The 13,351-nt window shown below is 48.0% G+C and overlaps 1 protein-coding gene across 1 annotated transcript; it reads right to left on the reverse strand.

The window, feature by feature from the left end:
• Positions 1–6,083: 6,083 nt before the first annotated feature.
• On the reverse strand, positions 6,084–9,137 carry LOC136991621 (rho GTPase-activating protein 35-like). The gene is made up of 5 exons (XM_067294579.1): positions 9,108–9,137; positions 7,875–7,984; positions 7,212–7,407; positions 6,818–6,934; positions 6,084–6,383 (listed from the first exon to the last, which is right to left on the reverse strand). Exons 2-5 carry the CDS (start codon positions 7,925–7,927, stop codon positions 6,084–6,086), a joined length of 666 nt encoding a protein of 221 aa, XP_067150680.1. The 5' UTR covers positions 7,928–7,984; positions 9,108–9,137.
• Between the last annotated feature and the right edge of the window lie 4,214 nt (positions 9,138–13,351).

Below are 13,351 nucleotides of genomic sequence, written 5' to 3' on the forward strand. Positions count from 1 at the left end.
CGCTGAGAAACCTGTGTGACAAATATGCCAAATAAACAGATCTCCATAGCTGAGAGACTATATCACTGCTAGGGGAATGCACTATGCTGCAGAACCAGCTCAACTATGTGATATGGCAAGTTTCGAACTGAATAAACTAGCTACAATTCTATTTCAGTTCTTTACAGAATAGTCTTTGGTTTTATCCAAAACAATGGGTAGGGCTTTCACAATTGTATTTGAGACTTTAGGTTAATGCAGAGGATTTAAATAACCTCTTTCTCTTCTTCTTGAAGTTCAAAACCTTCTGATGACTGTGCTTAAATGCATCACCAGTAAAGGACCTCACCTGCTTGGGATCTGACATTAGGACCCATCAGCATCTCTTTACACCCAGAAATGTGTCCAAAAGAAAGATCATGCAGTCTAAGTGGAGGAGAGCCCAGCTTCATGAAGCTCATTGCATAGGTGCGGCTTTATTTGGATACCTTTTGTTTTGCTACTGCATGTGCTGTCTAGAGGAGCATGCATCCTCCTTTTGCTTCTATTCTCTGAAGCCTGATGTCACGTCACTCATCTTTGCAATGCAAATCAAGACCATGGATGTGACATATAAGAGAGAGAGACAACTGTACTACAGCTGTGGTTGCTATTCTTGCTTGAAGCTGGCAAAAGTAATGGCATCAGGGGAGAGCAGGAGGTGCCTGTGGCAAAGAAGGCCAGTGGCATCCTGGGCTGTATAAGGAAGAGCATTGCCAGAAGGGCAAGGGAGGCAATACTTCTGCTCAGACCTGGTGAAGCCACGGATGGAGTGCTGGGTCCAGTGCTGGGCTCCCCAGTACAAGAGAAATGTGGACCCTGCTTGAGTAGGGGGATTGGACCAGATGATCTCCAGAGGTCCCTTCCAACCTCAACTGTTCTGTGATTCAGTGAGCTGCCTTGTTCTTCTGCTCACTCTTTCCAATCCTAGAAAATCAGACATACCAGGATGTTCAAAGGCAGGCTGCTCTGCTGGGCAAGCTGGGCTGGGGAATGCCAGACCAAAGATTGTCTCCTTTGCAGCACAACCATGGTTCCTCCCCAGTGCAGCTGCATGCTGTTGGGAAGAACAGAGTGCATCTTGTGATTTCAAACCCCAGCAGGATGCAGACACGAGGAGCTTCATTTGGGCTACACCAATAGCCTTAATTCCATCATTGTCTGCCACTACAATGCTTGTATTTTCTGCTTTACTCATGGTTGTGCATTTAGAGTGTCTTCCTGAAACTTAATTAGAAAATGGGATGTGTGAAGCATGTGGTGCAATACTGCTCATGGAGTAATCCAAGGAGAAGAGGAGCCTTGCCATCGTCACTTGGCTCTTGTGCCAAAAGCCAGCCCCTGCTGATGCAGCTCTATCTGGGCATTTGATCTTTCTGGCTAGGGAGCCAAAGGCAGCTTTGACAAAGGCCCTCAGAAAATTCACTTGTTGGCTACAGTGGTTCAAGTGCCTTAACCTTGGAGGCCAGGAGGGCTGGGCTGGATGCGTGATTGTGGCCGGGTGGTCTGCTAGTGTGGTAAAGCAGCTTGCCAAGCCGAAGACAGAAGATTGAGCGCTAAAGCAAAGCCCTCTGCTTGGTGCATCTTTCTCCTCTTTGGAGTCCCCTGAAGTGTGCATCTGGAAGAGAAGTCACTTGCGTGAAGGGACATACCATGAACAGAGAATGTGGACTGACAAGGCAAGTCTTCAAGGAAAGAGATGCAAGAAGACAGAAGTTCTCTGTAAGAGAGGGGGCAATCTCTTTGTGCGGTCTGTTTACACTGAGGCCTTGTTTGATCATGGTGCTTCTTGGACTTGAACCAGTGCAAGAGCAAGCTGAGGGGGGCTGGAGCACAGTTCTATGTAACTCCTTCCCCCCACCCCTTGTTCGTTACTAATGTGTAGAACTACTCTGGGTTTTGCCCAACTCTCCTACTTTCCTTTTCCGTGTTGGAAGTGCCTTGAAAGAGGCTCCGAAAGGACAAAGAACTCTTTTTCTCATGCAGAAGCTGGAAGATTCAGGCCCATGTGTCCTGAAGATTTGGAGCCCAGCTAAGCTTACTGAGCGTGACTGTTATGTCTGCCCTCAGACACCTCCTTGGGCCCAAAGAGAGACCCCCTTCCTCTCTGGTGAGGTGTCTGCGCTCATTCTCCCTGGGTTTTCTGCTGTGCTTAAGGACCAGGAAACGGGCACTTCCTCTTCCTGGGATCCTTCGTCTTGTCACAGGCGATTACAGTGAGTCAGCCACCAAAGAAAGTCTCGTGTTTTTGCTTAAAGACACTCTGAAGCTCTCGTTATTGGTTCTGTGGCCTCTGAGTCTTTGCACTGCCCCAAGTGCGCGGGTTGTCTCTTCATGCCCACCTCTGCCACAAGGACAAAATGCTCCTGGTTTATACAGAGGAGAGCTGAAAGCCAGGCAGCAGCAGAGCTGCAGGTTCCAGAGCCTGGCAAATGCCTTTGGCCATGTGCAATGCGACCCTCTTGCTTGGCTGCCTTGGGAGGAGAGTGGCCCTGCTCACCAGGGCCCACGGAGGGGGCATCTTCCCTAGTTGCAGCCTGCCCGGATGCTCCTCCACCCAGTCACGGCTCCTGTCAGGCCAGGACCTCTCCTGCCCCTTTCCTCCAAGTCCTGGGAACAGCTGCACCCAGGAAACAAGCAGCACACCTGCCATGCCTCTGTGCTCCTTTTCTCCCCAGCCCCTTTGCGAGCAGCACCACCTCTCGGCAGCTTCTCTGCCCCCATCACAGGTCCCTGCTGCTGTCTGGGGGTGGCCCTTGATTCCCCGACAGGGAGGCATTTCTCCCCCAGATCCAGCTTGCAGTCTCCCACAACAGCAACTGTGGTGGTGGTGGTGGTGGTGGTGGTGGTGGTGGTGCTGCTGCTGCTGCTGCTGCTGCTCAATCTCTTGCCCTCCCGCTCCGTCGTCAGTGTGCCAGGGCAATCAAGCAGACCTGCCGTGCCCACAGAATTGCATGAAAGTAGCCGCAAGACCTGGAGTGCCTGAGTGTTGGAAAGAGAGACACAGAGCAGTGCACTAGTGGTGCAGAAAAGTGCTTTATTGTAGGGAAGTTGGGCGGGAGTGAATGAAAAGTCCTCCTGCTCCTGGTTCAGGGCCTTTCTTTCTTTATCTTCCTTCCTTCCTTCTTTCTCTTTTTCTTTCTTTCTCTTTCTTTTCTTTCTTTCCCTCTTTCACTCTTTCTTTCCTGTTCTGTTCTTTCCTTTTTTCCTTTGCTGTTCTTTCCTTTTGCACCCTTTCCTTAATTTCCCTTTCCTTTTTCTGTCTTCCTTTTTTCCTTCTTCCTTTTTCTTCTTTTTTTGTCTTCCCTTGTTTTGCCTTCGTATTCTTTCTTCCCTTATTTTCGCCACCCTCTTTCCTTTTCTTTTTTTTTCTCTTTCCTTTTTATCCTTTTCCTTTTTTCTCTTTCCTCTCTTGGTCTTTCCATGCTTTCTCAAACCTTTTTTTCTCAAACCTTTTTTTCTCTCTTCTTTTTCTTCTTTCATCCTTTCCCCCCTTTTCTTTATTCTCTTTGCTGATTTTCTCTTTCCTTCTTTCCCTTTCTTTTTCTAAGCTTCCTTTTTGCTCTTTCCTTTTCTCTTTCTCCTGCCTTTTTTCTTTACTCTCCTTTCCTTTCCTTTTTCTCCTTTTTAGCTTTCCTTTTTCTCTTTCCATTTTTTCTCTTTCCATAGTCCTCTTTCCCTATTTCTCTTTCCTTTTTCCTTTTTTCTTTCTTTTTTCCCTTTCCTTTTTTCCCTTTCCTTTTTTTGGTCTCTCCACTTTTTCTTTCCTTTTGTTCTCATTCCTTCTCTTCATTTGCTTGTTTCTCTTTCCCTAGTTTCTTACCTTCTTTCCTTTTTTCTTTCCTCTTTTCTTGCCCTTTTTCTTTCGTCTTTCCCCCCTTTCTTTATCCTCTTTGTTTTCTGTTTCCTTTTTGCTTTCCCTTTTCTGTCCCCTTTTCCTTCCTTCCTTTTTCCCTGTCCTTTTTTCTCTTTACTTGTTGCTTTCCTTTTTCTCTTTCCTTTCCTTTTCATACCTTTCCTTTTTCTCTTTTGCTTCTTCTCTTGCCTTTTTCTTCTTTTTTTCTTTCCTTTTTTCATCATCCCCTTTTCTTCCCATTTTCTCCTTCCCTATTTGCTCTCTTCTTCTTTTCTTTCCTTTTTCTCTTTCATTGTCTTTTCTTTTTCTGTCCTTGTTTCTATCCTTTTTCCCCTTTTCCTTTTCATTCCTTTCCTTTTGCTTTCCTTTTTCTCTTGCCTTATTTTCTCTTTCCTTTTTCTTTCCGATTTTCTCTTCTTTTTCCTTTTTCTTTTCTCCCTTTCTTTCTTCTCTTTCCTTTTTGCCTCTCCTTTTTTCGTTCCTCTTTGATTCTTTCTTGTCTCTCCTTTTTTCTTCCTACTTTTCTCTATTTTCTTTCATTTTCCTTTTTTCTTTCTATGCTGTGCCTTCCTTCTCTTTTCCTTTTTCTCTTTTTTCTCTTTCCTCTTCCTCTCTCCTTTTTTCTTTAGTATTTCCCTTTCCTTTTTGTCCTTTCATTTTTTCTTCTGTCCTCACTATTTCTTTTCTTCTCTTTTTACTCTTTCCTTCTTCTTTCTCCTCCTTCCTTTTCTTCGGCCATGTGTGTATGTGTGTGTGTGGGGGGGTTATTTGCCATTTTTTCTCTTTCCTTTTTTTTTCTCTCCTTCTTTTTGAGCCATTTTTTCTCTTTCCCTTTTCCCTTTCCCTTTTTTCTCTTGCCTCTTTTCTCTTTCATTTTCCCTTTCCTTTTTTCCCATCCTTTTTTCTCTTTATATTTTTTGTCTTCCTTTTTCTCTTTCCAGTCTTCATTTCTTTTTTCTCCTTTTTTCCTTCTTTCTTTCTTGTTTCTTGTTTCTTTTTCTTCTTTTTCTCTTTTCCACTTTCCTTTTTTCTCATTCCATTTCCCTTTTCCTTTCCTTTCCTTTCCTTTCCTTTCCTTTCCTTTCCTTTCCTTTCCTTTCCTTTCCTTTCCTTTCCTCCTTCCTTTTTTCCGTCCTTTTTACTCTTCCCCTTTTTCTTTCCTCTCCTTTCCCTTTTCATTCCTTTCCTTTCCTTTTTCTCTTGACTTATTTTCTCTTTCCTTTTACTCTTTCCATTTTTCTCCTCTTTTTTGCCTTCCCTTTTTTCTCTTTCCTTCTTTTATCTTCCTCATTTTCTCTTTTCCTTTTTCTCTTTCTTTCTTCTCTTTCTTCTCTTTCCTCCTTTCTTTCCTTTTCTCTTTTCCTTTTCCTCTTTCCTTTGTCTTCCTTTCTTCTCTCTCCAGTCTTTCTTTCTCTTTCCTCCTTTTTCTTTCCTTTCTTTTTTCTCTTCCTTTGTCCTTCCTTCTCTTTCTTTTGGCTCTTTCCTTTTTGCTCTTCCCTTTTTTCACTCCTCTTTCCTGTTCCCACCCTTGCATTCTTCTCTTTCATTTTGTCTCTTCTTTTGCTTTCCCTTCGTTCCCTTTGCTTTCTCCCCTTTTCTTGGTTATTTCTTTTTTCTCTCTCCTTCTTTCTTTTTTCCTACCTTACCCTCTTTACCTTTTCTTTTTTTCTCTCTTTTTTTCCTTTCATTCCTTTCTTTCTTTTCTTTCCTTTTTCTTTCCTTTTCCTTTCCTTTCTTTCCTTCCTTCCCTTTTTCACCGGCTATTTCTTTTTGCATTCATTCCATGGTTAGCTGTTTCAGAAAGGAACCCCGGATGTTTCCTTGCAGGCTTGATCTCTTTTTGGCTCATGCAAGCAAGCCTGAAGCTCCTGATCCTTGCCCCCCAGCCCACCCTGTTTCTTACACTCAAAGCACCTCCGGCCAGCCCAATCTGCCTCAATACCTGCCCACGACGACCCTGTGGGGCTCTGATGCCTCCTGCCCCAGGCTCAGCATGCAACAGTGATGCTGCTGGCTGCTCAGATGGTTCTGGCGGCCCGCAAGCAGGAAGAGGCAACGGCAGCAGGTCCCAGGGCAATTACGGAGGGGCCCTGCGAAGCAGGATGGCAGAGCTCCAGGCAGCAGCTGCAGGGCCTTTGTGGGGCAGAGCCACCGGACGATTGTTCAGGCACGATGGCGGGCGCTTGTTCCAGGGCTGCCTTCTCCAAGCTCAGCTCTTGCCACCCAGCGGCAACATTGCCCGCACTTCTGCTGCCTTTCTGGTGCCTTCTGCTCTTTTCGGAGCCCTCCTGCAAGGACAGCGCTGGCTCTGAGTAGCTCCTGTGCAAGGTGCTGGGATCGTTTTTCCCATGAGGCAGTGGAGGAGCAGAGGTGCATGTTGCATATGTCCCGCTCCCGCCGGGGCTTCTGCCTCGGGGCTGCTGCCTCTCAGAGGTTGGGCGGCCGCATCCATCTTTGGGCTCGGGGCTGTCATGAGCAGCAGCGTCCTGCTGAGCAGCACCTGGGTGTCCTGTGGGGAGAAAGAGCCTCTTAGCTAGTTTTTACTGGCTCGCCAAAGGGAAAAGGGGACTTTCCTGGTGGGCCCGCGTGGCCCAGGCAGATGGCAAGGTACACCCTTGGCAGCACCTATGGCTGTGAGGAGCAGTTCGGGAGACACAAGTACCCGCGGGGGCAATCTCCTTCACGGGGAGAATGCAGTTCGAGTCCAGAGGGAGCAAGGCTGTGAAGAGCAGAGCTGTGCAGATGTTGAAGCTCTGGGATGCCTTTTGTTGAGTTCAGGAGTGTCATTCGGAACTTCTGGGAAGGGTTGCAGCAGGAAAGCACTGCCATGAGGTTTTGAAGCCCCCGCACTGCTCTACATTGCCACAGATGTCTGCCCATACCCGGCTCAAGAGCTGGAACCAGCAGCCCTGCTCAGTGCCAATGCTCAGTGCATCCTCCTACCTGCGGAGCTGCCCGTGTGCTCGTGGGCCTCCTCGGCCGAGGGGCTGCCAGGCAAGGCCGTGTCTCCCCAAATATTGCCGTGCAGTTCTCAGTGAGGAAAGCCACCAGCATCGTCACCTGCACACAAAAAACCAGGGCTGTCAGTGCAAGGGGCTGGAAATGGGCTCAGCAGTCTTTCCCGAACCTCACGGATGTTTCTGTCCCGAAAGCTGTAGCTCTGTGGCTGCAGCTCCAATATGAGATTGGCCTGTCCCATTGCAGAGAGGCCAGCTGAGGGGCACCCCCAATGCTCCCAGGTGCTGCTTTGTTTACCTTTTGCCATGGCCGCGGGGTCTGTGGGGAGGGCTCGGCTGTGCCCCAAAGCAGGTAGCTCGCTAGTGAGCTCAAAACATACCTTGTCGTTCATCTCTTTCCTCACTTCCAGTGGGAGCGTGCTGTCAGTGCCAGGGCTCAGCATGCTGGGCCCAACGCAGATCGCCAGGTTGCTGGAGTCCATCCTGCTGGTGTCTGCGTTTTGGCTGATGCGGTGGAGCACAGCGAGCAAGGGCTTGAGCAGGAGGAGATTTGGCCTGGGCAGTTTGGCAGCCACCCTAAGTGAGCACAAGCAAAACGTCCCATGAATTCAGGGGCCAGCGGCCGCTGCTTCTTGCTGTGGGCAAGCCTCAAGCAAACTCTCACAAACGGTGCATCCTGCCCAGAGAGGAGCGCTTGGGCTTGCTTTCACTCCTTTACACAAGTCCTCCTGAGAAATCCCCGAGGGCAGCTGCGCCTGTGGTTAAGTACAAGATCCCGAGTTACAAGATCTTGCCTGAAAGGCGAGCCTTTCAGCACAGTCCCTGCTTTTCTGTAGCTCGCCAGTGTGAAAAAAGGCGAGGCTGTCAGGAGACGTGCCGGGAGGCTTTGCCAAGGCCCATGAAAGCCTGTGGCTGCATGGTGGAGCAGGCGCACTAGCAAGCTCATCAAAAGGACAGGTTTTGGCATGAGCCTGCCCATTTCCAGAGAAGGCCCTGGCCTCTGCCAGCCCCTCCATAACGCTGGGACTAGCTACAGCACTTACTTTTTCAGTTTGTCAATCTTTTCCTCCCTGCTGGGCTTCTCCAGAGCCAGCATCCAGTCCTCAAACAGGGCTGCCGACAGCAGTTGGGAGGGGATACCTCAGAGGAAGTCCTGCAAGGGCGAGATACGGAGGTGAGGCTTTGCACATCAGCCCTGAGCCCAGAGGGAGCATCCCCGGCACTTGGGCTCAAGTGCCTAGCAGCCTTTAGTCCACCCAGAAATCTCAGGCTTCCTCCTTGAGGAGGGTGCTGGTGAGCAGGAGGAGCAGGAGGAGGAGGAGGAAGTGAGTTTCCCAGGGGCAGGCAGGAAAGCAGTGGCGGAAGCAGGGCACCTGAAAAGCAGATGGAAAACACAAATGCCAAGCTTTCCCAAGGGTGGGAAAACACGTCGTTTGGCTGGGCTGTGCTTTCAGCTTTGAGTTTCCCCGGGACCTGCCTAGGCACTCGAGCAGGTCCGTGCAGGTTTGCAAGGTGCTCTCACAGCTGCCAGCCGCAAGAATTCACCTTCAAGACTACTGCCAGCAGGTGCACAGGTCTGCTTGCCAAGTCAACGGTCTCTCCTTTGCTGAGGTCCTCCTTCAAGTCCCTGTGGGCTTTCTCACTCGCAGCTTTGTGGAATATGCCCTCCGTGGCAGGGCCTTCCCTATACAAGATGGCCAGGAGATCCTGCGGGAAAAGGCAGGCAGTGGTGGGAGAAGGGTTACGTGGGTGCCGAAAGGCCCTTTAGCCCCAGGGGAGCCTTTGTTCGCAGACGGAGGCAAGTCTTTGCTGCGCAGGCACACTCTGCTTTGCTTGGGTTCGCAGCTAGTTCTCCCTGCAGGTAGATTAGCCGGGGAGTAACCTGGCTGCCCCCCAAGCCACCCTCTCAACCCCTTTCTTCAGGGAAAGACAGAAACCCCTGGCTGGTGACGCTGCTGAGAGCTTCCTTTCGGTGACTTCTGCAAGACCACCTACGTGCCCCCTCGGGAGCAGATGTGCTTCTCCTCCTCCTGCTCTGGCCTTGTCTCCACTCCAGAGTTCCTTCCCGCAGCAGCTGTGCAGGCTGCACAAACCCGTGGTCCTGAGCCCTTTGGCTTGTGCAAGGGGATGCCAACTTGAGGCCTTACCGGTGAGAAGTGCATGTGGAGGGCAAGCCCTCGATTCCCTGTCTGCTGAGAGCCACGGCCCAAGTGCTGGGGGTGCTGCGTCGCACGAGAAGCCGGCAACAGGCTAACTGCATGGCCAGGCTGGCTTACCTGGACTGGCTGGGGCAGGGTCTCGTCTTCACCACAAAGAGCAGCCAGAGGCTGGCCAAAGAGAGGGCTCCTGAGGCCAGAGTCTGACTGCCCTGGGCAATCCCCACTGGCCGAGAGTCGTCTCCCAGCAAACGGCCAAGGGATCAGCCTCTTTCTTTTCTTCGTCCCATCTGCTGCAAGCAAGCGGAAAGCAAAAGTCGGGTGAAAAAGGCAGGGGGAGAGAGCTCTGCTGCCTGTTGTGTGCGTGCAGTGCCGTGGGAGGCCGAAGGAAGAGCAGAGCTGGGTGCGGAAACAGCGACTCCGCCCCAACGGGGGAAACGGAAAGACAACAAAGGCCTTGCTGAGGGAAGAACCAGCTCAGCTCTAAAACGGGGACCATCCCTCTGAGCACACCAGCTTTCCTGCTTTCTTGACCATCTAGTGACCGTTCCCTCTCAGAAAGTGGGAACACACAGGGCACACAGCAAGAACCGTGGGGTGTTTGAACATGCGCAGCGGTTACAGGCATGGCAGAGGTTTCTGGGATCGCTGCAAGGCACATGTGTCGCTTGGGCAGCTTGCAGCGGCAGCAGCTGTGGCTGCGCAGTCTGAGCATGCCCCCGTGCTAGGGCTGGCCACAGGGGCCGGAGGGGCTGCTGCTTTTCAGCCGCTGTTGAGCGCCAGGTGAGAAGGCAGCTCCTCAGTTTCTCTTACAAACTCACCAGCCGAGTGGCAAAGTCCCTCTCCAGGAGCCGGTGGGACCGAGACAGGGCACTGCTTGGTGCCAGCCTGCAAGAAACGGCTTCAGGTTACACAGCCGCCCTGCAGCAGCAAAGGCCGCCAGCGAGTTGCTTCAGCGATGCAGAAATGTGTGAGCAGCTCCAGGGAAAACGCGAGGGTGTCTGACGCCTGCGGGGGAGACGCTTGGGTGCGGGAATGGCCCTGCCTCTCTGCTGACCGGGGTGCTCGTGGCAAAGGCTGCTGCTGCAGCCGGCCACCCCCACCAGACCCGTGCAGTTTTGGGGGGGCTGGTGGGTGCCAAGCAGGCGCAGCCCTGCACCAGGTGCCCAAAGGTGGCCCCAGGGGGACAGGCTGTCGTCCCACGCTCCCCCCGGCCCCGGGGAGCTCCTCCCAGGTGGCCCCGTGAGGCAGTGGCCGGTGTCTCCAGGGCTTTGGGCCCTGCCACCTTCCCTCCCGAGACTTGGATGCCTCCCGCAAGAACCCAGCCAGGGCCGGGGCAGAGGCAGCCCCTGCTCACCTCCGCCGAAATCAAGGCCTCGACAGTCCGGGCAGTCAGCGACTCCGACTGGGCAAGAGAGCAAAGAGCCAACATGAGCAGCTGGTCACTGGGGCTGTTCCCCAAAGCCCCGTGGTGCTGGGGGCAGAGCGGAAACCCCCGGGACACTTACGGGACCGTAGAAGCCGACGACCTTGATGAGGAGCCGAAGGGAGGTGAGTCGGGTGACCCAGGTTTACATAAGAGTTTTCAGACATTTTCTACTCTCCAAAAATAGAATATAACTTTCGGTTAGTGTATTGTAACACAAAGTGTGTTAGCAATAGCTTATTTATCATCAAGCTTTTAAGTAGTATACATTATGTGCTGTTCACTACAGTGATTCCAAAAAGTTATATAGAATTATTCTCTTGTAAAGAGAGCATAGATTTCAAACCTATATTTTTCAGGACAACATACAAATGTGCTGATTGCCTTGTATAGAAAAAAATAAGCATAATAATAACCTGAAAGAAGGAAAGCTTACAGAAAGCTTGTCTGTTTTGCTAAGATAAATAGTTTAGTCTAATAAATCAGGCTACTTCTGATAAAAGCCTGGCTCTTCTTGTATCTTTAGGCCATCACATAATTAGGCTAATATGCAACTTCCTCAAAAATTAATTGCTGTAGTTAATGAGTTTGTAGGACTTTGACTGTGTAAAGATTTTGTATTTGTTTGTGTAAAGATTTTGTATTTGTTAACAGTAATACTCTTGATTTATTTGGGAATATCAATACAAGCTATCTCATAACTTGTTAATAGTAATCTTATGAGAAAAAACAAAGCGGTATGGATTGACTGAAGGATGAATCTCCTATTTTTCTGCGTCTCTCCATCCTCCTTCTTTCCTATAAAGAAAATATTTTTTTGCAGCAAGATGTACCCCACTCATTTTCTTGGAGAATGGAGTAGGGCAGAAGCAGGGATTAGTATTCAGTTCATTCATCATTCTTATATTCATGAGAGCATCATGGGGGTTAGGTTCTGCTTTTCTAATGAAAGTTACTCCAACTCTGCTTCTTTTTCTTTAAGGCTACTATCATGAATCCCCATCACATTTATCTAGGGAACCAAGTAGGCTGGAAACTAGGCATGGAGAAGCAGATATTTTTGCAGGATTTAGTTTTCTTCATTGCTGAAGGGAGTAGGTCATTGTGAAAATTTAAACTTTTCATTGATTCCTTCATGCTTTTCTATTTAATTCTATATGTCATGATAAAAAGGATCTCAAATCCAATTGTTTTTTAAGAACAAAAATATGTCTGGAGAGAGTCCTTAGTACATGTTTATGCCATTAGTTACCTAAATAGGGACATCTCTAAGATAATTTTTTGAGTTGGTAAGAAGGTTGGTGTACATTAAATCAGTTGTAACAGGTTTTAAAAAGTGTTACTTGTTATGAAAATTATATCAATCCAACCAAATTTATCTTTGTGATAGGATCTGCAAATATGGGAGAATGATACAAAAGATATAACTTGACTTCAGCAACATTTTTGAGACTGAGTAGAGTTAATCTGACTATATGTAGACATCCACAGTCTAGACATCCCCATCCAGTTTAATCATCCTTTTCAGAGTCATTGGAGAAAAATAAGGATTTCTAGAAAGCAGCTCATGTCATCATAATGAAGATATTTAGAATAGGGCAGATGAGCATTTGAAGTACCTGTTCTCTGTAGTGACTATAAAGGCATCACGGAGTGCAAAGATGTCTGCATTGCAGACATTTAAATTGAAACAAGATGAATTGCATCTTGCCTCACATGATACTCTCATAAGCAAGGAGAGAGATATAGTCTAAATTGAAGAACTGTTATGAGAACTCGGTACAGAAAAGGGAGTACAAAAGCGGTTGGAAAATTGTGCTCCATGTGTAATGATTAATGGTTTTCTGTTATATTGGATGTATTGAGATTCCCTCTGTATTTGTCATCGAGCCAGTACTATTCAGTATTTTCCTTACTGACCTTGATGATAGGCTAGTGCACGTTTGTTACATTTTCAAAAGGCACCAAGCTTGGAGAAACTGCAGATATGCTGTAGGACAGAGATAGAATTTAAAGTGATCTTGGCAAATTCAGAAGCAGTCTGAAAAAAACAGAGGATGATATTCAAAAAGGATAAATGTGAAGTTCTACACTTTGGTGAGAATGCATGCACCAATATTTGCTGGAAAACAGCTGGCTGGGTAGCTGTTCTTCACAAAAACTCTGCTAGTTACATGAATTACAAACTCAAGATGACTGTTCCAATGCAAACACAATGCAAACACAATTCTGGAATATTTCAACATGGTTCTTGTATTAAACAGGTGAGGTAATCTTTCCACTTTGTTGGCACCAATAGAGGTTTAGCCAGGGGCAGTCTGGAACAGTTCTGGGAGGCCTTTTCAGGAAAGATGTGGACTGACTGGAGACAGTGCTGGAGAAAGAAAAAGATAATCATCTATAAAATATGATCTAGGAAAGGAGACAGAATGAACTGCATTTTTAAACACAGGCACCTACCTTATTCATGAAGCTTCACCTGGGTCCCAGAAGTTCAAGAAGACAACAGCTAAGGACATTATGATTGCTTTTGTCAGTTCCATGGATACCTTCTGTTGCAGTGACCAACTTCTTTAATGTGGAAGTTTCTCTCAAAACAACTCTTACTTGAGCTTTTTCTGCAATTTACAGATTATTTCTGAGCAAAATATCCAACAAATAATGTAACTGGAGGGGGGAGACCTTGACAAATTCCACATGATGAAAAGATTGTCCTGGTATTATCTTGCTCTTAGTCATCAAATTTTAAGCTTGCTTTTAAAGCAAAGAATTTTCTCCAGAGCACATTAATTTCCCTTCAGAAGTACAGAACGAACAGAATGGTCTCCTTGTAATCACCGTGTTATAAGTAGCTTCTGTGATTTGAAGACTGAAAAATAAAAAAACCCAACATGAACTATAGCCGGAAGTCTTCAAAAATTGACGGAATAATTAAGTG

Source organism: Apteryx mantelli, chromosome 3 (assembly GCF_036417845.1).
Source record: "Apteryx mantelli isolate bAptMan1 chromosome 3, bAptMan1.hap1, whole genome shotgun sequence".
Classification (NCBI taxonomy): domain Eukaryota; kingdom Metazoa; phylum Chordata; class Aves; order Apterygiformes; family Apterygidae; genus Apteryx; species Apteryx mantelli.